The 26,356-nt window shown below is 43.9% G+C and overlaps 1 protein-coding gene across 1 annotated transcript; it reads right to left on the bottom strand.

The window, feature by feature from the left end:
* Positions 1-9,108: 9,108 nt before the first annotated feature.
* LOC133380985 (lymphocyte antigen 6 complex locus protein G6c-like) lies at positions 9,109-24,120 on the bottom strand. The gene is made up of 3 exons (XM_061619295.1): positions 23,943-24,120; positions 12,558-12,674; positions 9,109-10,253 (listed from the first exon to the last, which is right to left on the bottom strand). The coding sequence occupies exons 1-3, from the start codon at positions 23,992-23,994 to the stop codon at positions 10,120-10,122; spliced, it is 303 nt and encodes a 100-aa protein (XP_061475279.1). The 5' UTR covers positions 23,995-24,120; the 3' UTR covers positions 9,109-10,119.
* Positions 24,121-26,356: the final 2,236 nt, after the last annotated feature.

Here is a 26,356-nt window from a genome sequence, read left to right as displayed (position 1 = left end):
TATCCTGCCTTTCTTCCATCATGGAATCCAAGACAGAGGGCCACAGGTGAACAGTAGAGCATCTGCCTTGCATGCAGAAGGTCTTAGGTCCAATTGCTGGCATCTCCCGGTAGGGCTGGGAGAGACTCCTGCTGAGCTAGATGGGCCAATGGTTTGACTCAGTGTAAGGCAGCTTACAATGTTCCTATGTACATAGTAGACCCTAGACCCAGACACTAACCAGACTTGAGGCGGTGACCTCATGTGCCTTCAGACCATACCCTGGGGCCATAGCTTTGGAGGTCATCTAGTTCTACTCCCTGCTCAATCCGGGATCTACAATGCAGGAATCAACTATTGCAAGGATGGCGGAAACAGCAGCCCTCCAGATGTTGCTGGTCAGCAACTTCCATCTGCCCTCAACCAGCATGGCCAATGGTCAGGGATGATGAGAATCATCAACATCCGGAGAGCCACAGGATCCGTATCCCTGAACTATAGCATCCCTGACCAATGTTTAGATACCACCAACACAGTATCTTTCTTACTAAACTATTCTGAATTATGCAGAGTTCTAGATGCTTCAACCAGCATAACTGATTAACTGAACTGATATACCTCCCCTCCCAAAACATAAGTTCTCTTTACGTAATGTATGGAGGCCAATGATTTCATTTTTGGTTTATTTATTTTTTGCAAAACATAATCTGACTGCAGAATAATAGGGCCTTTCTCACAGCAGAGGACTTCCGCCTGCAGTGTTTACTGCAGTGTAAACGAAGGTTTACCTTGCGTGTGTGGCTGGGGGAGGGAACTTACCAGTTGCTAAGAAGATTAAGAAGGAGAAGCAGGCCAGTGGCTTTCTATCCATTGCTGATTTCTTCAAATCCAAAGGTGGGTGGAAAGTGGATTGAGAGGTCAATCGCACCAGGTAAGCACTGCTGTTGGGGAGGAGGAGAGCAAAGCTGTCACTGCTGCACAGACACCCACTGCTACTCAGGGCTTACCTCTGCAGCAAGTGCACCTGGGTTTGCTCAGTAGTTATCAGCAATTGCCGCCTGTTTGCGTCTGCGGGCAAAGTAGCAAATACTCAAGCCACTCAGTCCTGCCCAGGGTGTGGCATGATCCTGCCCAGGGACTGCATAGGAACCAGCAAGCAGGTAACGGCAAGCCACCTGTTGCAGAAGCATGCTGCCTCTGACAGTATAATGCCTTGTGGGGGGATATTCAATTTTCATTTTAAGGCAAATCTATTGGAAAGAATCTGAGGACCGAAACACAGCCATCCTTTGAAATTCACACTTAACTGAAATTTGCAATACACATTTCCAACCAACCAATGTTTACAAAAATGCATGTATTAGGGGAAAGTGTGCATAAAAATGAATATATGAGTGAAGAGCATGCTTCCACTCGCCGTGGAGACAGGAAGTGGGCCAGAGTCGGCTAGTTGCATTCCGGTCTGTTGGGATCGGTTTCAGCCTCTTCTCTCTGAGGAAGTGGACAAGGTGTTCGGTACTGTGAAGCCAACCACCTGTCTGGTTGATCCTTGCCCTTCATGGCTCATCATGAGCTGTAAAGAGAGACTGAGCGAAGGGATCAAGGCGGTGGTGAATGCATCCTTGCAAGAGGGTGCAATGCCATCAGCCCTCAAGGAAGCGGTAATAAAGCCCATCCTAAAAAACCGTCCTTGGATCCCCAGGAGTTAAACAACTTTCGCCCAGTCTCTAACTTACCATTCTTGGGCAAGGTGATTGAGAGGGTGGTGGCTTCGCAGTTAGACACACTTGGAGGAAACGGATTATTTAGATCCATACCAATTGAGTTTCAGGACTGGTCATGGAATGGAAACAGCCTTGGTTGCTCTGGTGGATGATATGAGGAGGGCATTGGATAGGGGTGAATACACCTTCCTTGTCCTCCTGGACCTTTCAGCGGCTTTCGATACCGTTGACCACGGTATCCTCTTAAATCGCCTAGAGGGATTAGGAATAGGAGGCACTGTTTTGCAGTGGTTCCGTTCCTATCTCTCGGATAGGCAGCAACGGGTGGCATTGGGAGATGAGGTTTCAGACCCTTGGCCTCTCCATTGTGGAGTGCCACAGGGCTCTATCCTCTCTCCCATGCTATTTAACATCTATATGAAACATCTGGGAGCAATCATCAGGAGTTTTGGGTTGCAGTGTCATCAGTATGCAGATGACACTCAGCTCTATATCTCATTTAAATCCTCACCAGAGTTGGCTGTGAACACCATGTCCAAGTGCCTGGAATCCGTAAGTGGATGGATGGGAGAGAATAGGCTGAAGCTGAACCCTGACAAGACTGAGGTATTACTTGTGGGAGATAAAAGGAAATTAGGAATTACTGACCTGATGCTTAATGGGGTAAATTTGCCCCTGAAGGACCAGGTCCGCAGTCTTGGGGTCATTCTTGACTCCCAGCTGTCCATGGAGGCTCAGATTACAGCAGTGAGCCGGGCAGCTTGGTATCAATTACATCTGATACAGAGACTGCGACCCTATCTTCCTGGTCATCTGCTCCCCCAAGTGATACATGCCCTGGTCTCCTTCTCACTTAGACTACTGCAATGCGCTGTACGTGGGGTTACCCTTGAAAACGGTCTGGAAATTACAGCTGGTACAGAATGCGGTGGCACGCTTGATCACGCATAGCCGTCGCTGGGATCACATTACCCCAGTGTTATTAGATCTTCACTGGCTACCAGTTGTCTACCGGGCCCAATTCAAGGTGTTGGTGCTGACCTTTAAAACCCTATACGGTTTTGGCCCAATATATCTGAAGGAACGCCTCCAGAATCACTGATTATGCCGCCTGACAAGATCAGCCTCGCAAGACCTTCTCTCAGTCCCACCTGTGAGAACAGCCAGGCTGGTGTGGACCAGAGAGAGGGCATTTTCTATTGTGGCCCCCACCCTCTGGAACTCCCTCCTTTTTGATCTCAGACATGCTCCCTCCTTGTCCAGCTATCGCCGAGCCTTGAAGACCTGGCTGTTCAGGCAGGCCTACAAGATTGAGATAGAGTAATTTATGAATTAAAGGATGGTTTTTTAATTTTAAAATTTGATGATGTTATTATATATATATGTATCGTTTTATTCTTGTTGTTCGTCGCCTAGAGTGTCCCTAACCCGGACAGATAGGCGGCTGAAAAATAAAATTTATTATTATTTATTATTATTACAGAAATGCATCATATTAGGAGAAATGGCTTGCATAAAATGTACGTTAGTCAAAACTGCATACCAAAATGTGTTTTATTAGGAGAAAGCCAACCTAAAACGCCAATGAATTTTCATGCGGATGTTTTTTTAAAAAATCGTAAGTTGCTGCAAAAATATGGAGAACTGAACTTAAGACTGGAAAAATGAGTAACAGAGAACTGGAATTGACACATCATTCCAAACAGCAGAGTGAGCTGATTAATCTCCAGTGCTTAACTTGGAACAATTTGTCCTTTCAAGAAAATGCAGGGCAAAAAATTAGCATAGACTAAAGTAATGTAATGGTTAAGGTGCTGGACTATGAGCTGGGAGACCAGGGTTCGAATCCCCACACAGCCATGAAGCTCCCTGGGTGACCTTGGGCCAGTCACTGCCTCTCAGCCTCAGAGGGAGGCAATGGTAAACCCCCTCTGAATGCCGCTTACCATGAAAACCCTAATTCATATGATTGCCATAAGTCGGAATCGACGTGAAGGCAGTCCATTTCCATTTCAAAGTAATCAAATACCAAACACACCTCTCATTCCAGGTAGTCTTTTGGCTTAGCTCACTTGCTGGGTCCTTGCGATGACAACATCAGCACGGCCTGCCATCTGAAATGAATTTTGTAGATTACTGGTTCGCATTATTGCAATACGTGCTATAAAGTTGCTGGGATTCGGCTGTGCTGCCATGACGCATTCTGTAGTAAAGTGCTGCTACTGCTGCAAAAATGCAGGAGGACACAAAAGTTGTTCTGGCAAAATGCAAGCCTGACCTGGAAGCTTTGATAGCTGTACCACACCAGGGGGGACAATTATGTTGATCCTAGAGCCTGCAAGGACATTGTAGTCCCATTTGAGGTGAATAGGCCCAGTGCCGGTGTGTAGCTAGGTTGGGTAAACAGCTCCTGCGGCCCAACAGGGGATAGTGGACCCTACTCCGTGGTCCACAGCAGGGCCAGGTCATGAGACTCGACACTGCCACATATCATGGAGCGGGAGCTTCCTAGCACTCCCCCGATACGGGCAACATAGGCTTAAATAAGCCTACCATCACCCAAGACAGTGGGGGGGGGTTCTAAGGGGTTAACATTCCCACCACCATCTTGGGTGATGTCAGGCATGCACACACAGCACATGGGGTGTACACACTGATGCCAGAGGTAGGTGAGGGGGTGGGCCTATCTAAGCCCCACACCACCTGTATTGGGAGGAGGTGTTAGGGGAAATGGTGCTGCGGGCCTGGGCAGGCTGGTGCCCAGCGGCTCAGTCATGCCTGGCACCAGCCCTGAAGCAGAACCTGTAGTGGTTCACCACAAGGGGCACTAGAAATCATACCTGGAACTCTACAGTTAGACCTGCTGGCTTCCTGAATTGGGCTTGGGCAGACTTCAGGATCTACCTGTTTCCACCACACCCCCACTAGAATCCCAAGGCCCACCAACTGGAACCAGGTGCAAAATAATTGCAGAGGGATAGAGCATATGAAAAATGGTGGCTCAGGGGGTTCACCACTGGGGTGACCTCTATAAATAAGTACAAATCCACATCTGAGTTCCTATTAGAGGTGAACTAATTATTTTTTTCAGGAAAAAACATCTGACAAATTTTTGAAGACATTCTTTTTTTTAGTGCTTCATGAATTGTTGGAGAACTTCAGTCCTCCCCTGGGAGAATATTCAACAAAAATGGTCTCTCCAAGAATCTTGGGCACAAGGGTGGATCCAGTCTGAATATTAATTTTAAATGATTGACTGAAGCAGTAGGCTTGGCCCCTCCCCCTCCCAGTCCTCCTCTTTTGACCCATTACTTCCATCATCCACCAATATGAATTAACAATACAGGCTGCAGATCAACATTAAGTCTATAATTCATACACACACACGCACACATTCATCCCAGTGGGTTTTTATGGAGTGGTGGAGCCACATCCACAGGAGTGGGGCAGTAAGATCACTTGCCATCCTGGAACCGTTGCCATGACAGCTTGACATGACTCAGTAAGTCAAGTCATGCTTCTCCTCCATGTCTCTGGAACACCCCATTTCAGGGCCTTCCTCTGTCTGTTGTCACTCCATTGATGGTGGCTGGAGGGAGTTAGCATAGCTGGGTGAAGTGGAGGGATGGAAAGATCTGCCCATTTCCATCCTCTCAGTTTCTAATTTATCTCATCTTAAACTCAGTTCTCCACATTTCTGAATTTCTGAATTTCTCTTCATAAACACATTTTTGTAGGCACTTTGACTAACGTACACATTTTTGCAAGGAGTATCTCTTAATACAATGCATTGCACCCTTATGCACACTTTCCGCTAAGTGTGATGTAGTGATTAGGGTGTTGGACTAGGAGCTGGGAGACCAGAGTTTGAATCCCCACACAGCAGTGAAGCTCACTGGGTGACCTTGGGCCAGTTGCCGTCTCTCAGCCTAACCTACCTCACAGGGTTGTTGTGGGGATTAAATGAGGAGGGGGAGACCCATGTATGCCACCTTGAGCTCTTTGGATAAAAGGTGGAATATAAATGCAATAAAATAAATAAATTAAAATAAATAATATATGCATTTTTGTACATATTGTTTAGTTGGAGAACGGCCTCACAAAATTTGGATAAGGGCACATTTTGGAGGATGGCTGTTTTGGTTCTGCAAATCTGATAGTTTTGGAATGTGCAAATTTGATAGATTCAGCCTTAAATGTGAACCAAATCAAATTTCTCTCCTATCCCTAGTGGAGGGACAACTCCGTGCAATCCAGCCTTCCCCTGCCCCTCAGCCTGGTGCAAGAGAGGTTGGGACTGCACATTGGAAAATATATTAGGAAGAAATCTGAATTCTGAGAAGTTAGGTGGAGTCCAGCAATTGCCCCTCTGAGGCCCCAGCTGAGTCCCATATCTTCTTGATGATATGCTTCTGTATGTAGCTGTGCCATCACAAAACTGAATCTCCTTTCAAATTGTGTCTTATAAGGAGTTAAGTCTGTGCAAGAATGAATGATGACTGAAGCTGTCAAAGGAGGAGCTGTCAAAGGATTTGCTGTCAAAGCCACAGAAGAGAGAGGGTTCATCTACTGGCCTGGGAGCCTCAGACACAAGTCAGTGCATCCCCTATGCATGACAGTGGCACCGTAGCTTCCGGTTGCCTTAATTGGCTAACTTACTCCCTTTGAAGTGAAATTAGGCTATGACCTGAAAGGCCACTAGAATGGAATGTAAACAAATGATTGACTCCGTGGAATCATATATGATAGCTGCCCCTTGCTCGCTGGGACCCCACGACATACCTTAAAACGTGGAGAGGAGGAAAGGTGTGATTGTTGGCCAGGAGTTCAACTATTGCTATAACAACAAATGAGAGTCTCCAGTAACTGAAAGGTTGTATTATCTGCTTTTATTTGACTTTTAGCTTTTCATCCTCATTGTATGAATGAAGCTGTTAAAAGAGCGCATTTGGTGTTTCTTTCATTGCCTATCTGATTCCTTTCAAGAACTTTGTCCAGGGGTGGCAGAACACATTGCTCGGCCTGCAAGCCAAAACCTCTCAAAAGAGAATTTTCTGAAGAAAGCTGTTGGAGAATTTCACCTCTCCCCCACAAATATCAACCCCCCCCCCCCGTTTCATCACCCGAAAATAACGGGGAGGATTTTTGGAAGCAATTTTTGTGAAGAGCTATGGCAGACCAGAGATTCTACCAGGCTAATTTTGGGTGGGTGGGCGGAGCCGTTTATTGCTGCATTTCTCAAACAACTGGGGATCAGAAACCTTTGAGGATCTACTGAAAACCACCCAACAATCTATAAGTGGATCCCATTCTAACTTTGGCCTTACAGTGTGCCAGTCTTCCATAGGAAAGGGCTCGCACAGAGGGAGCATATTTCGTCAGTCAACTTTATTCACTCCTTCAGCCAAAAATGGGAGCAATACAGTTTCAAAGCAACGTCAGTTTCCATAAGCAGCAGAGCAGTCATTTTATTAGTGTATGTGATCTCTCGTACGTTTAATATAAGCATCCTGATTTTAGAGGCTGCTCGAGTAAATGGAGCAAGTTTATATCATTTGGCAAGTATGCAACTCTGCACACACACCCCCAAAAATATTTATATAATATAAAAGAAAGCAGGCTGTTTTTAAACTTTGTGTTGTTGCTTTTTTAAAAAAACAACTCTGAAATTATGCCGGAGTGCTCTGTAGTAGTTCCTCGATATCCCCCCACCCCAGGGCTGTGTCTTATCGGGTAAAACTGCTGGGAGTCGCTTCAGAGGGAGAAGAGGGGTGGGGGATGTGGAGACAGATGGTTTAACCCAGGGGTGGGGGATCTCAGGCCCAAAGGCCGAATGTGGCCCTCCAAGTCTCTCTATCTGGCCCTCAAGACCCTCCCCAGGTCTGGATAGCGACGACCTTTCCTCAGTTGTGCATGCTCTGGTAACCTCTAGATTGGATTACTGCAATGCGCTCTACATGGGGCTACCTTTGAAGACAGTTCGGAAACTACAGCTAGTGCAAAACACAGCTGCCAGACTGCTGACAAGGACCAGGCGGTCCGCACATATAACACCTGTTCTGGCGCGTTTACACTGGCTACCTATTTGTTTCCGGGCTAGATTCAAAGTGCTAGTTTTGACTTATAAAGCCTTACACAGTGCGGGACCACAATACCTAGTGGAACGCCTCTCCCGATACGAACCTACCCGCTCACTACGTTCAACATCAAAGGCCCTCCTCCGAGTTCCGACTCACAGGGAAGCTCGGAGGGTTGTAACAAGATCTAGGACCTTTTCAGTGGTGGCCCCCGAATTATGGAACAGTCTCTCCGATGAGGTGCGCCTGGCGCCTACACTTCTATCTTTTCGGCGTCAGGTTAAAACCTTTTTATTCTCCCAGGCGTTTTAATGTTTTAATGTTTTAATGTTTAATTTAATATATTTCATTAGTCCTTAATATGTATCAGGCTGTTAAATGTTTACAATATATGTTTTAGTGTTTTATGTGATTTTATTATATTGCATTGTACTGTATTTTATTCTTTGCTGTGCACCGCCCAGAGAGCCGTTGGCTGTGGGCGATATAGAAATTGAACAAAATAAAAAATTGAACAAATAAATAAATAAATAACCCCCCTTCCCAGCCATGCCTCTCACTGGTCCTGCTCCACACACCCCTGGAGTGTTTCTGGCTGGCTGGATCGTGGCCTTAAACTCTGAATATGCTTCTTGCTTACCTGGAGAGAGGCTATAGGCAGGTGTGTATAAACTAGCTCACTGTACAATTTTACATTAGTTGCCCTATTCATTTTTGCCTCTGGCGGCACCCACCATTGGAATGTGGCCCCTGGTAGGTTGTGGTCCTCAAGCTGAAAAAGCTTCCCAGCCCTTTAACCCTTTTTTTCTTATTTGTCTGATCAAAAAAAAAAAAAGAATCTCTTTCCCTCCCCATTTGTTTTTCTTTCAGGGAATTCAAACATACAAATCCCTTCCTGTATGCTTAGCTTTTCAAGTCAAATGCAGTTTGGGTTCCAAACTGGTGGTGGTGACAGAACAGGTGCGGGGGAACCTTTGACCCTCCAAATGTTGCTGAACTACATCTCCCAGCATCCCTGGTTGTTGGCCATGCTTGCTGGGGCTGATGGGAGTTGTCGTTCAGCAACATCTAGAGGGCCAAAGGTTCTCCCACACCTGTGATAGAAACAATTCTGAAGAATTGTTTAATGGTTTGTGTTTCTTTTTTAACAGAGGTGGTTTCTAAACATAAAAATGGCAAGGACTGCTAAAAAGAAAATAGTGATAAAATTCCACTTGCATTAATTTGGCTGATTTACCTATTGACTTTGTAGCTGCCTGAGAAGCCTCTTGAGATGTGAGGAGCAAAATGACGAAGAACAGATGCCAATGAGACAAGACCACATCAAATGTGTTGGATTCTTTTACTGTAGATTTCAGAAGTTAAGGTATAACTAACTAAATGTTACAAGAGAAACAGGTCTGCAGCTGTTCTGTCACTCATTCCCTGAAGACTTGTGATGCTGCTGTCCTATAAGATTCCTGAGAGCTGCAATCATTTTTTAAGTAGAGATGCTTGAGTGTTGGACATGGGACCATCTGCAACCAATGCATGAGCTCTACTATGCATGAGTTATGGTCTCTCCTAGGACAGGGAGGGAAAGTACAAACAGCCCTTAATATACTATACACCAGCTTTCCCTTACCTGTGCCCTCTAGCTGTTTTGGACCACAGCCCCCATCAGCCCCAACATGACCTGGAGCTGATGGGAGTTGTAGCCCCAAACACCAGGAGGACACTGGGTTGGAGAACGCTGGCACACACTATAGTGCATTAATGGTAGAACACGCAGTACCAGCAGGACACCTTAGTGGTGTTATGTTTTGATGACAACATATTGATGTAAAAACTAGTAGACATTGTCTAATTGTTAGGAATTTATTAGGAGAGTGTTTGGAAAGTGTGATTTGTTATTGTATTTTCATTGGAAGTTGTAACTGTTGCTTTTTAATAATGTTATTACCTCGTTATTTAATTTTTGTAATAATTTTTAATTGTTATGTATTTCTATATTTGTGTTTATTTTTTGTAAGCCGCCTTTAGGGCCTTTTGGACAAAAGGCGGGATAGAAATAAACTATAATAATAATAATAATAAAACATTATGTGGGGTTATGTATGCAGAACGCACAGTAGATCCTGTAGGAGAGAACACCACTAAGATGGGGAACCTTTGGGAAGGAAGAGAAGACTGGAATCTTGTGTACTCTGGGAAGACAGAAGGTCGAAAGGATGGGAGAAAAGCTTTGTGGGTTGTGTAATAAGAGCTTCATTGACAGCCTTTATTGTAAATGTGCCAGCTACCACCCGAAAGCCAAGCTGAGCCCTCCTAAGAACAGGAGGCCAGGACTGCCAACAATATTAGCCATTGCATAAGTCAGTGTCGCAGCATGTGCGTTCGTAGGCCATCTTCAAGGCGTTCTCCCTGCGCTCAGTCTTGTTGCAGAGCTCTGCATATTTGCTACAGCCGTACCGCTTGAAGAGCAATATCTCACCTGGCAAAAAATAGGAAACAAAAGAAGAAGAGGGAGATGTGGATTAGTGTCCCTGCGTCAAGGGTTTGTTGGGAGAGTCCCTGCGCATAGCAGTAACCCTGAGAATGTAGGTGTTTGGAGCCTGGATCACAGAGCGGCATGGGAAGCTGCCTTATACTGAGTCAGACCATTGGGCAATCTAGCTCGGTATTGCCTACTCTGACTGGCAGCAGCTCTCCAGGGTTTCATGCAGGGAGTCTTTCCTAGCTCTACCTGGAGACACCAAGGATTGAACCTGGGACTTTCTGTATTAAAGCAGATGCTCTACCACTGAGCCAAGGCCCTTTTCAACAAACACACATATGTAAGTATGTCCCTAGATTACTCTGCATCAGGGGCAGGGAATTGGATCCAGCCAGTGGTCTAGAGCCTTACCTCCCCCTGGGGGACTGCCCACGTAGCAATGACCTGATGTTGTTATGATGTCAGGTGACAACCTCAAAGGGGCTTGCTCTCAGTACCGGTCAGCTGATTGACACTGAATTGAGCCTTTTTGAGGCACACTCTAAGCTCCCGCTTGCTCTTTTGCAGTAATCTCTTTGCCTGCCCTGCACATACGATTCAGGTGTCAGGAAGGTGGGTGTGGTTTGGGGAAAATAGCCCCAGTGGCCAAATGAGGACCCTTAATTAGGCCCATGGGCCAGAGGTCCTCCCCCCTTCACTGCTCTACACTAACTTGATGACTGGCAACAGAATTCATGAAACTGCTTCTCTGGACAAGAACTGTGTTTAGGGTGGTCAGGTGAGAAAGAGCACAGGACTTCTGCCCCTGTCCCAGTTGTGGAGAACAGGGTGTAGCTTCCATCACTCTAGTCCTCACTGTTGCATATAACAATACAAGGGCACATTCTCATGCAGACTATGGCTGAAGAATTCAGCAGTCAGTGGATGCTGCTTCTACATACATATCAGGAAAGGCTCCTGCACGTTTAATATAGTTGCACAGAGCAGAGTTACGCAAGTTAAAATTCCCATATCATCTGGAGGCCATCAGCCTGGAGAAGGCTGGCCTCTTTCCATTGAAGATTAAGCAATAGCAAATCCAGGCATGTTCAGCTCCTGTAAAGCAGGGGTGGGAAACCCACAGCCTTGGATGTCTAGATGTTGCTGGACTACAACTCCCACATTCTTTACCATGGGCCATGCTGGCTGAGGCTGATAGGACCTGGAGTCCAACAACATGGTCTCAGGTTCCCTGCCCCTGCTCTGTAGAGTGACAGGTGAATAGCCATCACCCTTGGAACAACAGCGAGGAGAATTGGTGTGTGTGTGTGTGTGTGTGTGTGTTTGCCAAGGATATGTGGCCACATTTTTGAATGGATGTGTAAGAACATAACAGCCTGCTGGATCAGGCCAGTGGCCCATCTAGTCCAGCCTCCTGTTCTCACAGTGGCCAACCAGTTGCCATAGGAAGCCCACAAGCAGGAACTGAGTGCAAGAGCACTCTCCGCTCCTGCGGTTTCTAGCAACTTGTATTCGGAAGCATACCGAAGGTCAAGGCCAGCATGGCTAGCAGCCATTGATAACCTTACCCTCCATGAAGTTGTCTAACCCTCTTTTAAACCCATCCAAGTTGATGGCCATCACCACCTCTTATGGGAGCAAATTCCATAGTGTAACTATACATTGTGTGAAGAAGTACTTCGTTTTCTATTTAGGGAAGTATACCTTGTTTTCCCTGGTGTTATTTGTGTGATGTGTTAGCGGGGTGATGTGATGCTCCAAAAGGCACTCCCTGTTGACCCCAGACTTCAAAGGGCACTCCCTGTTGATCCCAGACTTCAAAGAGCACTCCCTGTTGACCCCAGACTTCAAAGGGCACTCCCTGTTGACCCCAGACTTCAAAGGGCACTCCCTGTTGACCCCAGACCAAGGGATTGCTTTCAGCATGATGCTCTCAGTGGACATCCCTTTTCTCCTGGCCACTAGTGCCTGCTTGCTTGCTCTTTCCCAGTGGACCCAGCCTGTACCACTGCCCAGGAGAGAGCATGGCAAGTAAAGGCTGCTCCCTCTTCTCCTAGATCATCTTCTTGCAGATCACACACTGGGAGAAGGCAAATGGATAGGCAGCAAGGGGAAGAGGAAAAGGAGCAGGGTCAGAAAATTCGGGGGGTCATCGGGGGACCCCTTGCTGAGGTTTGGGCCTTGGCAGGTACCTGTTAATGCCAACCTCTCTCACCAGCCCTAAGGGCACTAGTTCTCACTGCACAACTGATGGAGATTATATATCCCAGCACTAGAGGATTTCCTAGTTTTTGACTTTACCAGCGTAAACTTTGGTTGACTCGCAGAACTGGCCTTGGCTTGCTTGGCAGGGATCATCAGTCTTGAGGCAGAGGGTGCCAATCTTGTATTTGCAGACTTTGCATACTAGACCTTCAGCTGCAGGAGAGAAGCACAAAGGCAGGCATGATTTTTGTCAGAAATTATAAACTAGTTACAAAGGTGCTTTTTTAAAATTAAATTACAATTATATCCCAACTTTCCTCCAGTGAGCTTGATAGTGTACATGGTTCTCCCTGCTCCTCACTATTTTATCCTTCGCAGCCATGTGGCTGGTTAGGCTGAGAGTTACTGACTTTCCCCAGGTCACATTATGTGAACTTCATGGCTGGGCGGGGATTTGAAACCAGCTCTCTCCAGTTCTCTTCTGGCATTCTAACCACACCTCCCCTTTTTCACAACAGCAGGTGTCAAAGCAAATCTGAAACAAGTCTATTTTTTAGGGATGTGTATATCAGCCTATTTCTATTCCATGTCAGTTTCACATTCAGTCATTAGTCCCCCTGACAGGGCCTTTTCAGTGGTGGCTTCCTGTTTGTGGAATGACCTCCCCAGTGAGTTGTGTCTGTTTCCATCACTATTGACTTTCATGAGTCATTCCAAAACATTCCTGTTTACCCAAGCATTTGATGGCTGAAGGGGACTGTCATGGCAACACAAACATAACTTATGAAAGCATGTTTTTAACTGTAACTGTGTTTTAGAATGTTTTAACTGTTTTGAAATGTTTTTCTTTTTCTTGTTAAATTGTTTTGTTGATGTGTTTGTTGATATGTTGTTGATGGGCTGCTTTATGAGGAAGGGTGAGTTATCCATTTAAATAATAATAATAATCTATTCCATCCCATTTTTCTGCAGATTTTTAAAAAATGCACTAAAATTATATTTTTCTATGCATTTTCTACACATATTCACAAAAATATGCATCTCTATGCTTGTTTATGCATTTTTCCTTAAAATATAAATTTCCCTGTAAAATGCACATTTTTGGAAATCTTGTTGGCATCCTTTGGTGGGACAATCTTTCAGATATCCTGGTCCCAAACTATGTTGGACGTATAGGATTATCTATAGATTAGTTGTAACTTAATCTTTATATCCTGCTTTTCTTTTAAGACAGTCATAGAATCATAAAATAGTAGAGTTGGAAGGGGCCTATAAGGCCATCAAGTCCAACCCCCTGCTCAATGCAGGAATCCAAATCAAAGCATTCCCGACAGATGGCTGTCCAGCTGCCTCTGGAATGCCTCCAGTGTCGGAGAGCCCACTACCTCTCTAGGTAATTGGTTCCATTGCTGTATGGCTCTAACAGTTAGGAAGTGTTTCCTGATGTTCAGATGAAATCTGGCTTCCTGCAACTTGAGCCCATTATTCCACATCCTGCACTCTGGGACAATCAAGAAGAGATCCCGGCCCTCCTCTATGTGACAACCTTTCATGTACTTGAAGAGTGATATCATATCTCCCCCCAGTCTTCTCTTCTCCAGGCTAAACATGCCCAGTTCTTTCAGTCTCTCCTCATAGGGCTTTCTTTCCAGTCCCCTGATCATCCTTGTTGCCCTCCTCTGAAACTGTTCCAGTTTGTCTGCATCCTTCTTGAAGTGCGGAGACCAGAACTGGATGCAGTATTCAAGATGAGGCCTAACCAGTGCTGAATAGAGGGGAACTAATACTTCACGTGATTTGGAAACTATACTCCTGTTAATGCAGCCTAATCTAGCATTTGCCTTTTTTGCAGCCACATCACACTGTTGGCTCATATTCAGCTTGTGAGCAACGACAATTCCAAGATCCTTCTCACATGTTGTATTGCTGAGCCAAATATCCCCCATCTTATAACTGTGCATTTTGTTTCTTTTTCCTAAGTGTAGAACTTTGCATTTATCCCTGTTGAATCTCATTCTGTTGTTTTCAGCCCAATGCTGCAGCCTATCAAGGTCCCTTTGACATTTCTTTCTGTCTTCCACGGTATTAGCTATGCCCCCCAATTTTGTATCATCTGCAAATTTGATAAGCATGCTCTGTACCTCCTCATCTAAGTCGTTAATAAAAATGTTGAAGAGCACTGGGCCCAGGACCGAGCCCTGTGGTACCCCACTCATTACTTCCGCCCAGTTTGAGAAGGAACCATTGATAAGCACTCTTTGAGTACGATTCTGGAGCCAACTGTGGATCCACCTGATAGTTGTTCCATCAAAGTAGCTTATGTGAGCATGCCTTGGACTTATTAGTTGCTTATGGCTAGCAAAAATGTTTTTAAAGGTTTATCCAGATAGTTGCCTCTGTGCATGTGTGTGTGTGTGTGTGTGTGAATAAATGGCGGCGGGCATTGTTTACACGCTTAAAATGTTCTTTTAAACTACTACTAAAAGCCTCCCTGAAACTGGGACAGCACTTTCTTGGGTCTTAGACAATAGAAGTTGCATCATCTCTGTCTAGAGAAGAAAGTTATCTCGGTTTGTGGAACTTCCCATAATATTCTGTTGGGATTAAATACCTTGATGATACTCTGGGAATGGAATGTTGTTTTCGGAAGGAAATGTACCACCTGACGAATCCTGCCCATGTCAGGTGCCCTGTGTAGGATTGGCACATGTAGCTAGCAGGAAATAAATATTAAATAACTAAAGCTTAAGTTAGGCTGTAACTGTACCATACATTTAAAGCACCATACCCCTTCAAATGTTCATGGCTTCCCCCAAAGAATCATGGAAACTGTAGTTTGCTAAGGGTCAGGGGAGATTTTTGTCAGGACTCCGGCATGGGGGAAAGGGTTAAACACTTTGTTCCCTGTCACTGTGGTGTTCTCAATCCTGACTCCATGGCTACAGGGGTGTTCTTTTACATGGGGGAGGGAAGGGGTCTACAGGCAATACAAATGGGGAAAGAAGGGTTAAAATGAGCAAGCTCATTCCAAGAAAGGAGGGACAGACCATAAAGACAGGAAATGGCTAGAGAGACCTGTAAAAGCCATAACAGAGAATGATTGGCTGAAAATCTACAGGACAGTGTTGTTGCCCTGTAGATCATTTACACCTTGGGCAATTACAGAGATGCTCTGTTTGAAGGGTTATCTGGCCCAAGCCATTTAAAAGAATCATCAGAAGGGAGAGCTGGGGTCTTGACATTGCCCATCAACACAGTTAGTGTAAACAGCTTACTAAGCAGGGAGAGAGGACACCTGCTCACCGTCACTATGGTGAGATGCATTGTATTTCTATATAGTTATGCTGATTATTTCTAAATTTGCTTTTATACATGTAAATTAGCATATGCAAATGCTAATATATATTATTACTACTACTACTTGCTTTCTTTTTGATGATGCATCAATTGCTGCCCTTGTTTGTTTTAAAACCAGATTTTTCTGAACTCTGAAAAGGAACAGAAGGCAAATGGAGAAAATATGAGTGGCTGCCAATGTCATGATGACATTATGCAAAGTTCCATTTAAAAATGACTGAGGTAAGCATGACTGTTCTCCAGTAAAGACCCATTGTGGGTGTGGAAGCACCCTTGGTATCAGGAGCACCCTTGGTATCAGGAGCAAAGTCCCTGCCCTCTTGCTTCCTCTCCCATTTAATAATCTGCACATAGCATTGCATTTGTTAATGGGATTTTTAGATCCTGTCTTTTGCAGCCGTCTCAAGGCAGTAGTTTGCAAGAGGAGCAAACCATCATGACACGCAAAAATCACAATATTAAAACCACAATCGTAAACCCACAGAGATGAAATCAGGGGTCCAGCAGATTAAAAAAAGTGTAACTAAGACCACTGAAGGTCCTCCGACATTATTATTCAAAGCATGAGAAAACAGGATAGCCTTTGTCCTGGTGCCCAACAGATGGCAGAGGTGACGCCAGCCAAACTGGTCCCTGGGAGAAATGTCCAGTTTGGAAACCACCACTGCATAAATATAAATCAACAAGCAAATTCATGCGGGGACGTCTTTGCTTCTTTCGGCTGGCACAAGTTTGTTTAAAAACCTTGAATGATCAAGGATGGAGGGAATTTCTCCCGGATGAACACCAGCCAGGCTTCTGTTGTAAACAGATACCTGTGCCAAGGAATGCTGGGACAAGAATGGGTGGCCAATCTCTGTCGAGTCTGCCAAGGTGTCTTTCATAATCTGAGGAGCACCCAGAATGTGGTGCAGGCAGAGAGAAAACAAAGGACGCCTCCAGCTGTACTTTTTATTGTGCATTCTTGATTATAGGTGCTCGTGATGGTATTGGGGTGGTTATATGCAATCCTGTTGTTGAAGCCTACAAAAGTTTTGGGGTGGACATACTGCGTTGTTTCCAAACAGTGCATGTCTCTGTTGAAATCCTGTAACTTTTCTTACCACAAATGTCCCAGTTTCTTTTCTTTTTTTTTATGTCCTGCTTTGCTTGTGCTATAGTGCAAGAATGCCTCCCCAGACAGCAATAGCGTTATTACAATGGGGAAGTATTGCAGGACAACTAATAAAGTGGAATTATGATGTGTGGACAGTCCAGTATAAATCTCCCACTAATGCACTGTTATTCACTAATGTTGCAGAATACACACACACACACACATACAAACAATCTGGAGGGGGCCTGAGATTATCACTTGTGTGAACCTGTCTACCAGATAACTCATTTAGGGAAGAGAAACAGATCTCTTGGCTTCTCTCAGCATCACATAATTTCTACATTTCTAAAATGAAAGGTGACTGAGATCTGACTGGTCTCTATCATGCCTACTACCCTGGAAGTCCTTGATCCTGTTCTCAGATGATGATGATGACAATTTTATTTTTATTTATTTATTTATTACATTTATACCCCGCCTTTCTTTTCATGATAGAAACCCAAGGCGGCTTACATATGGTTCCCAGGCAGTCTCCCATCTAGGCACTGACCAGACCTGACCCTGCTTAGCTTCAACAGGGATCTGGCCTTATGTGCCTTTAGACAAGAAGATGTCTCAAAGTGACTTACCAATCCACAAAATACAAAAAAGCATTGACAATAATTAAAAATCAAATACATAGTAAAATACAATAGAACAAAATTCTCATTCTTCAGTATAAATAAAAAGGACATATCCTACTCTACCTCACTAAAAGATGAACACCACAATACAAGCTAAAAATTGTACCGCACTGCAATCCAAATTAATAACAAAAATCTGGGCAAACAAAAATGTCTCACGTTGGCACGTAAGAGCCAACAATAATGGTGCCAGGCCTGCTTTTTTGGGGAGAACAGGTATGTGGAGGGGGGGAACGTGGCGATTAATGTTGGGGGGAAGCTTAAATGTTGGCTGTGAATGGAACAAAAATTACTCTTTCTCAAAATGTGAAAAGTTACCAACTTAATTGATTGGCAGTAAAGTTCAGAGAAAAAGTACTGGGCCACAAGATGTCTGAGATGGCCACTAGCTTAAATGTATTTTAAAATGGGCAAATTGATAGATGATAGATGCCTGGACGCGACAATGGACTGGATGAGAACTAACAAACTGAGACTCAATCCGGATAAGACTGAGATGCTGTTGGTGGATGGTTTCTCCAGTCAGATGGTGGATACATATCCTGTCCTGGACGGGGTTACACTCCCCCTAAAGGAACAGGTTCGTAGTCTGGGAGTCGTTCTAGACTCTTCCCTGTCACTTGAGGCTCATGTAGCCTCGGTGGCACGGAATGCGTTCTACCAACTTCGGTTGGTAGCCCAGCTACGTCCCTACCAGAGCTTGGAAAAGTTACTTTTTTTGAACTACAACTCCCATCAGCCCCAGCCAGCGTGGCCAGTGGATTGGGCTGATGGGAGTTGTAGTTCAAAAAAGTAACTTTTCCAAGCTCTGGCCTACCTGACTAAGGAGGATCTTACATCAGTAGTACATGCTCTGGTAACCTCACGTTTGGATTACTGTAATGCGCTCTACGTAGGGCTACCTCTGAAGACGGTTCAGAAGCTACAGCTGGTGTAAAATGTGGCGGCCAGACTGCTAACAAGAACGAAGCGATCGGACCATATAACACCTGTTCTGGCCCGCTTGCACTGGCTTCCAATACGCTTCCGGGCCAGATTCAAAGTGTTGGTATTAACCTACAAAGCCTTATACGGCACGGGACCACGATATCTGTCGGAACGCCTCTCCCGTTATGAACCGGCTCGTACACTACGGTCTGCTACGAAGGCTCTCCTCCGGGTCCCAACCCATAGGGAGGCCCGGAGGGTGGTGACAAGATCAAGGGCCTTCTCAGTGGTGGCCCCCGAACTATGGAATAGTCTCCCCGAGGAGGTGCGCTTGGCGCCGACCCTATCATCCTTTCGGCGCCAAGTTAAAACCTTTCTCTTCTCCGAGGCATTTTAATTTTTTGTTTAATGATGGTAATGTTTGTAATTTGATCTTAGTTATGCAGTTTTTAGATTGTGAAATTTGATTTTAGATTGTGATGCTTTTGTATTTTCCTGTATTTTATTGTATTTATGTTCACCGCCCAGAGAGGTATTGCTAGTCGGGCGGTATATAAGTTTTAAAAATAAAATAAATAAATAAATAGATCTACCATGACAACTAAAACAGAACCTCCACTTTTAGAAGCAGCATACCTGCTGCTATCAGTGTTATCAGACACTGAAGAGAAACAGTGAGGAATTGCTTCCCCTTGCTTTGGTTTGCCCAGAGGCATCCTGCTGTTTGCTGTTGGGGGTGGGGAGGACCCAGTACTGGACAACGTGGCCCTTTTAGTCTGGTCCCGCAAGGCAACCATATATATCGTAAGGACCTCCTGGGTGTTCAGCCCATAACCCCTCTCTTCATTATTGCTAGATGTTGTGGTTACTGCATTCTGTCATTATGAAATAGGTGGATGGAGAGGCTGCGGTGATACGCAACAATATTTTTGGCATTTTAGGCGCAATAAATACCAAAACTCCACCCTGGTTCCTGGATTGTTTGCTAGATGTGGCAAACTGGGAAGCAGACATGGAGAGGAAAGTAGCACTGTGCCAAAAAATGTCTCCTTCCCTTTTTTCAGCTACACTCCATCAATTCATGAGAAAAGAAACTGCATTTGAAAATTCCCCAAAGGCCAGAAAATTGCAGTGAAATTCTGAAGTGTGAGTGTAAGGTTTGTGTCATGCTTACCTTACTTCTGAGGTGGTTGAAGGGTGTTTGTGAGTGACCTTTCTTTCATTCTGCAAATCTTCTCACCAGTGATGCGCACTCTGCAGCCTCCCCAGGTGCCTGCACTTCAATCAAAGCCCAGGAGAAGACAGCAGGAGAGAACTCCTCCCATCTGACATTTTTCAGATTGGGAAGGATGGAGAGCCAGGGAGACTGCAGAGTGCTGGAGAAATGTTTGCTGGGAAGAAAGATGGATACACATACCCCTCTCGGCCACCTCACAATGATAAAGTAAGCTCAACACCCCACACCCTCCAAAATTCTCAAGGAACTCGCAAGTGCCCTGAGAATGAGGCAGAAAAAATGGAAGTCTCCTTTACAAGGGAAGAAAACTTGTGAGAAATTGTGGAGCAGATTTTGGCACAACACTAGCAGAAAGTGAATGGGTCACTCTCCTGAAACCTTCCTCGAGCACTTGAAGTAAACAGCCTGAAACAATGTAGGCAATGCTGTTTCAGCAAGCTATTTCCTAGATGGTGGTGGTGGTGGTGCCTATTAGGCAGACACCCCTTGAGAAGCCATATGTAAAAGGGTGAAAGAATCCTAGATAGTCCTTTAGAAAAGCAGTGGGCAATTACATGTCATGAAGCTGCAAAAAGCTAATGGGATTTCTGGAATCTGTTCACCTTCAGATATCCCCCCTTTTTATATAAAGATAGCAAAGAAACCTAGGGCGTCTTCAACACTGAACAATATTTCCAGGCTGCTTTATGTATGCTAAGGACATGGTAAATAAATACCAAACAGAGCAGGTTTTTGGATACAACAGAACACTTTGTCAGACTCTTAAGTGATTATTCCTCTGGCATCTAAGTGAACACAGCAGCTTGTCTAAGGGTCAGAACAAATCACAGGTAGCCAACAAGGTGTCCTCCTGATATTGTTGGACTACAACTCCTATCATCCTTGACCACTGGCCATGCTGGCTGGGGTTCATGAGGGTTGGAGTCCAACAACATCTGGAGGTACCATATTGGCTATGTCTGGAGTAGGGATGGGGGACACATTCAATTTAGTTTGCATTTAGAGCCAAATTTATCAAATTAGCATTTTCCAAAACAACATGAGAACCAAAACACAGCTATCCTTAGAAATTCATACTTATTTGAATTTTGTGCTACCAAGCAATGTTTACAAAAATGCAGGTGTTGAGGGGAATGAACAAGAATATGAGTGAAAATAACATGCAAAATGCATTATATTAGGAGAAATTACTTGCCAAAATCTGCCTACAAAAATGTGTTTATTAGGAAAAATTCGCACCAAAATGCTGAAAAATATTCATGAGGATTTTTTAAAAGAAAAACACAGCAAATTTCTGTAGAAATGTGGAGAACTGAATTAAAGATTGGAAAAATGAGAAACTGAGAGAGGTGAAATTGACAGATCCTTCCATCCCTACCCTGGACCAGAGTGATCCTAAATGCACAACAAAACATCACAGCCACGTTCACTCTCCGTAACATCTAGTAGAACTTACCTGTCATGATATTCTACTTTCCCCACACTGAAGCATTGGGCGCTGCTGGCCAGGAACAATAAAGGAACATCGTGGGGTTGCATCCAACTAATATGTACTCAGAGTGTAACCATTTAATTTAATGGACATGGCTTATTTAGGTTCACTAATTTTAATGGCTCTATTCTGAGTAGGCCTAGCGTTGGATACAACCCATGATATGCAGATACCGGCAAGTTCTACTGGCACAGGAACACAGGAATCTGCCTTGGTCCATCTAGCTCAGTATTGTCTACTCTGACTGGTAGCAGCTTTCCAGAGTTTCAGTCAGTGGTCTCTCCTACCCCTACTAAAACCCACTCTGAGTAGTAGCATGGCGTCGCTAATCCATCATCTCAGTCATCATGGAGAAAGGCTCTTTCCTCCAGGTCTTTCCCCTCAAGATCCATTCCTTTGGACTTCTCTTGTGCCCATCCTTCTTCTCACCCACATTTATTTATTTATTGCCTATTGTAAATTGTATGGTTTTTATTGATGTATTTTTACATTGATGTATTTTTATATTTGTGATTTTTTGTAAGCTGCCTTGAGGGCCTTTTGGCCAAAAGGCGGGGTAGAAATAAACAGCAACAACAACAATAATACTTGGAGATGCTTCCAGGGACTGAACCTGGGACCTTCTGCATGCAAAGCAGATGCTGTTCCATTGAGCTATGGCCCATCCCCAGCTTTACATTATGGAAGAGCAGAACTAAATATTCGGTTGTGGTTCCTGGTGATAGCCATATACCTTTAGTCTCAGATCTAATACAACCCCAGCAGCAACTATACATGTATGGCTTGGGAAATGATTGGGTATCTCAACTCAGCAATTGTGTACTGCATGCTTAGTATCCTGGGAATGAGATGTCATGTGCAACAATTAGAAATGCACACATTTCTTTCTTTTTTATTAAAGAAACCACAGTTAGTTGGTGAATTATAGGGGTGAATGTATGTTTTAAAATGAGTATTTAACAACAACAAAAATAGTTAGTTTGCTGCTACTGGCTTTGCTACCACCACCACCACCTGCAAAAATTCTCCTATCCTTGGAGACCTTTGGTGAAACGATTCCTCCCCACAAGTGCCCTGCCCACAGGTAGAGTGGAGAATTTTGAAAGGCCAGTTGCACATAGTTCTATCCACAAGTTGCAATTCAGCCATCATTTTTAAAACGTGACTTTTACCTCTCAAGACATCTTTGTCTCTGTGGGTCTACTGGAGGAGGGGGGGAGGGTTTGTAAAGATTCCTTCCTCTTCTCCCTCTTTTTTTCTCAGCCCACCTTTTCTTGTAAGTTTAATGAAGTACATGACATCCTATTGAATTACATGCCTTTTGTTGGCTACATGCACAGTCTCTGATGGCTGCATTTTAGGAATCATGTTCTGGATCTTATTATGTACTGATGTAGAGATATGTGGTCCTAGCCAAATTTCAGAGTTTGGTGTTTCTTAAAAAAAAGAACATCTCAAGTTCTGTAAAGTAAAGGCAATAGGTAAACTTAAACAAAAATGATTCCTCTGCAGTTCAGCAACTTGAAGTTTTTAACAGCTTGCAAACCCCACTCTGACCTTCCTTTTCATCCACAACCTTTTGATTTTCACAGAGAGAGAGAGAGATTACAACTATGTAAGGATGGATGAATCTGTCAATTTTGGTTCTCTCTTGTTTTTCCAATATTAAATTCAGCTCACATTTCTGCGGCAGTTTGCAATTTCTTTTTTTAAAAATTCTTATGAAAATGCACCTGCATTTCAGTGTGAATTTCTCCTAATAAATACATTTGTGTTTAGAGTTTTGACTAATGTACACATTTTGCAAGCAATGTGTGCACTTTGCACTTGGTATGCTATCTTCACTAATATATTCATTGGTATGCATACCTTCCTCTAATCTATGCATTTTTATAAACATTGTTTGGTTGGAGAACTGCATCACAAAATTTGTATAAGTGTACATTTCAAAGGCACCTGTGTTTCAGTTCACATATTGGTTTTGAGAAGTGCAAATTAGGTAGTTTCTCATTAAAATGCAAACAAAATCAAATTTCTCCCCCATCCCTACATCAAGGGTAAAAAGTTGAAGCAAATATCAAAGGTCATATCTACACCATACATCTATATCACTTTAATCATAGAGAATCCTGGGAACTGTAGTTTGTTAAGAGTGCTGGGAATTGTAGGTCTGTGATGGCAGCACACTTAACAAACTACAATTCCTGGAATTCTTTGGGGGAAACCATGCCTGTTAAAGTGCTGTAAGAGTGCTTTAAATCTATGGTGTGACCAAAGATTTAAAAGATATCTTGGAGGTCATCTAGTCCAACCCCGCTGCTGAATGCAAGATCTGCAATGCAGGAAACTTGCAATAGCAGCTTAAATCCCTCCAGAAAAAAAAAGCCCACCACTTCCTGGTGCAGTCTGTTCCCTTGCCTCTCAGCTCCTGGCTGGAAATTTCTAGCCTGAATTGCAAGTCCAAGCCAGTCATAATAGCTAAGAGTTTCTTTGCAGGTCGCCACCAACAGGTAAGTAAAGTGGAGAAAGGGGAAACATTAGGATCCACTATTCCTAAATACTCAACTTTATAATTTGAGGTGCTCAGAAAGATTATCCCATCCATTTCTTACACCTCTGTCCCAGCTAAATTTCCATGCAAATGTTTGTAGAGAAACATTCCCCTTTTCTTTCAAAACCTGGTACTTACCGACTGTGCAGACGAGCAGAAGAGTAAAACCCAAGAGAAGACACTTGTTCATGTTGATAAATGTCACAAGAGGGAGAAAGGAAGGAATGTACGTGTGGCAAGGAGCCTAGGAAGACAGCAACATTCCACCTCAACTGCAACAAGACACTTCCAAGCAGATCTTGAGCTGGGAGGTGTTTGGGTCGAGGACTTATTGCCATCAAGGCACCGGGAACAGCCAATGGGATGAAGGAATATAGACAACAGACATGCCCAATCTTAGGATAATGAAAAGGAGGTATGTGGGTGATGACATGGGAATGCATTTGCAATCCAATTACAGCACAATTCCATTATTGACACACTCAAGAATCCTAAAACACAGAACTCTGCTCAGAACACCCCCAATTCACAGTTCCTGCAATCCTTATTTCTTTATACCTTTACAAAAATAGAGAGGAATAGAAGAACTTGATAGCCCAATATCTAAGTTTAAGCCCTGGAGAGCAATGATGAGACATTTCTCACCACACGTAAGCAGACAAAAATTGCATGTACATAACCATTTATTTATTTTATTTATTATTTATATCCCACCCTCCCTCTCAAAGGGCACCCAGTGCAGCAAATAGTGATAAAAATCTAAAAACATATTGAAATCTTTAAAAGAATTACAATACAGATGCAGACTGGGATAAGGTATTTACTTAAAAGGCTTGTTGAAAGAGGAAGGTCTTCAGAAGGCACCAGAAAGACAACAGAGATGGTGCCAGTCTAATATTTAAGAAGAGGAAATTCATCAAACCATAACAGGGTTAATTAATATTGTACCTCCCAGATGTTTTGGATTCCAGCTCCAGCCAGCATGGCCAATGCTCAGGGATAATGGGAGTCGTGGTCCAGCAACATCTGGAAAGCCACAAGTTCCCTACCCATGATCCACATAGAAGTTCTGCCTACATCATGTGCAGGACTTCTGTGTAGGACTGGAGTGGGGAGGCTGTAGCTCTCCATATATTGCTGGACTACAACTCCCATCAACCCCAGCCAGTATAGACAACGGTCAGGGGTGATGGGAGTTGTAGTCTAGCAACATCATTCTAGAGGGCCACAGGTTCCTGTCCCTGATGTAAGAAGTTTGTAGCATGTAGTGCAGGCTTCACTCCATACAGAGGGATACCTATTGGCCCTTGACCAGTTTCATGGCACGACAACAGGCTGCTTGGAGGCTTTGTCTGGCAGTCAGGATCTTTAAATCTGGCTTCCAACATAGTCTTCAGTCTCAAGGCCAGCCCCATCCCTTACTGTAAGGCAGAGCCTAGTTATGTTACAAGTGTACCAGTTCATGAAAGACCAAAAAACTGGTTGAGGGTAGAGCCCAGCAGTAAAAGGGTGGAACACAGGAGTGGGAAATCCCTAAAAAGTGGGGGGATATTGGGAGATAATAAAAATTTGTGGTGGTTGTGGTGGTGGGGAGGAATGGGTTTCAGAGAAATTGTATGCACTGCTTTCCAGACCAATCAGTGAAGCACATTTTAAAGTAGTGTTCTAAAATATTCTGACTCCCAATGACACTGCTACAGAACTCCGAGAGCTAAGCTTCATTGGTAGTTAATGTTCATGACTATTTTGGCTCCATTCGTCTAGATAGCTGAATGCCCTCCAACATTGCCGCCCTGGGCTCTTTCTGGGAGGAAGGGCAGGATAGAAATTTAATAAATAAATAAATAAAACATTTACAAATGTTTGACACACCCCAGTTTCAGTACCAACATCACTGCCTGAACACTTCCTCCCCCCCTCTCTCTCACACACACACCCCAAATCTGGTTATGAAAGTAGTTATTATCACCAGTGCATCTGCTAATCCAGAGTCACCTGTCCCTAGGGATGGAAGGATCTGTCAGTTTCAGTTCTCTTAGTTTCACATTCTTCTAATCTTAAATTCAATTCTTCACATTTTGCAGCAATTTGCTATTTTAAAAAAAAAATCAGCATTTTGTTGTGTGTTCTTCCTAATAAACACATTTTGCATGTGTGTTATGTTCACCAATATATTCCTTTTTATGCACACTTTCCCCTAATATATGCATTTCGGTAAACATTGTTTGGTTGGCAAACTGCATCACAGACTTTGGATAAGTGCAAATTCCTAAGAATGGCTGTGTTGCGGTTCTCATATTGTTTTGGAAAGTGCAAATTTCATAGATTTGGCTATAAATGTGAACTGAGTCAAATCTCGCCCCCATTCCTATTTGTCACTGAAGTAACCAGCCCAGTGGACTCCATCACTATCTTTTTTTTTTTTTTTTAAAGTTACCTTCAGTGGCTAGAATCTAACAGTTAGATATTCTGGGTTATAGTGCATTTTGAAACTTTGCAATGGAGCAAAATCTCATGGCTGCCTCAGAAACAGGCCAGATTAATGGGAGGGT

The sequence above is a fragment of the Rhineura floridana genome, chromosome 3, assembly GCF_030035675.1.
Source record: "Rhineura floridana isolate rRhiFlo1 chromosome 3, rRhiFlo1.hap2, whole genome shotgun sequence".
Taxonomy (NCBI): domain Eukaryota; kingdom Metazoa; phylum Chordata; class Lepidosauria; order Squamata; family Rhineuridae; genus Rhineura; species Rhineura floridana.
The sequence above is the reverse complement of the archived record's forward strand: the minus strand, read 5'-3'. Positions and strand labels throughout refer to the sequence as shown.

Coding starts and splice junctions, on each gene's coding strand:
- LOC133380985 (XM_061619295.1), bottom strand. CDS start 23,994: ATGAACAAGTGTCTTCTCTTGGGTTTTACTCTTCTGCTCGTCTGCACA. Junction 12,675..23,942: donor TCTGCTCGTCTGCACAGTCG/GTAAGTACCAGG, acceptor TCTCTCCTGCAG/CTGAAGGTCTAGTATGCAAA. Junction 10,254..12,557: donor GTCAACCAAAGTTTACGCTG/GTAAAGTCAAAA, acceptor ATTTTTTGCCAG/GTGAGATATTGCTCTTCAAG.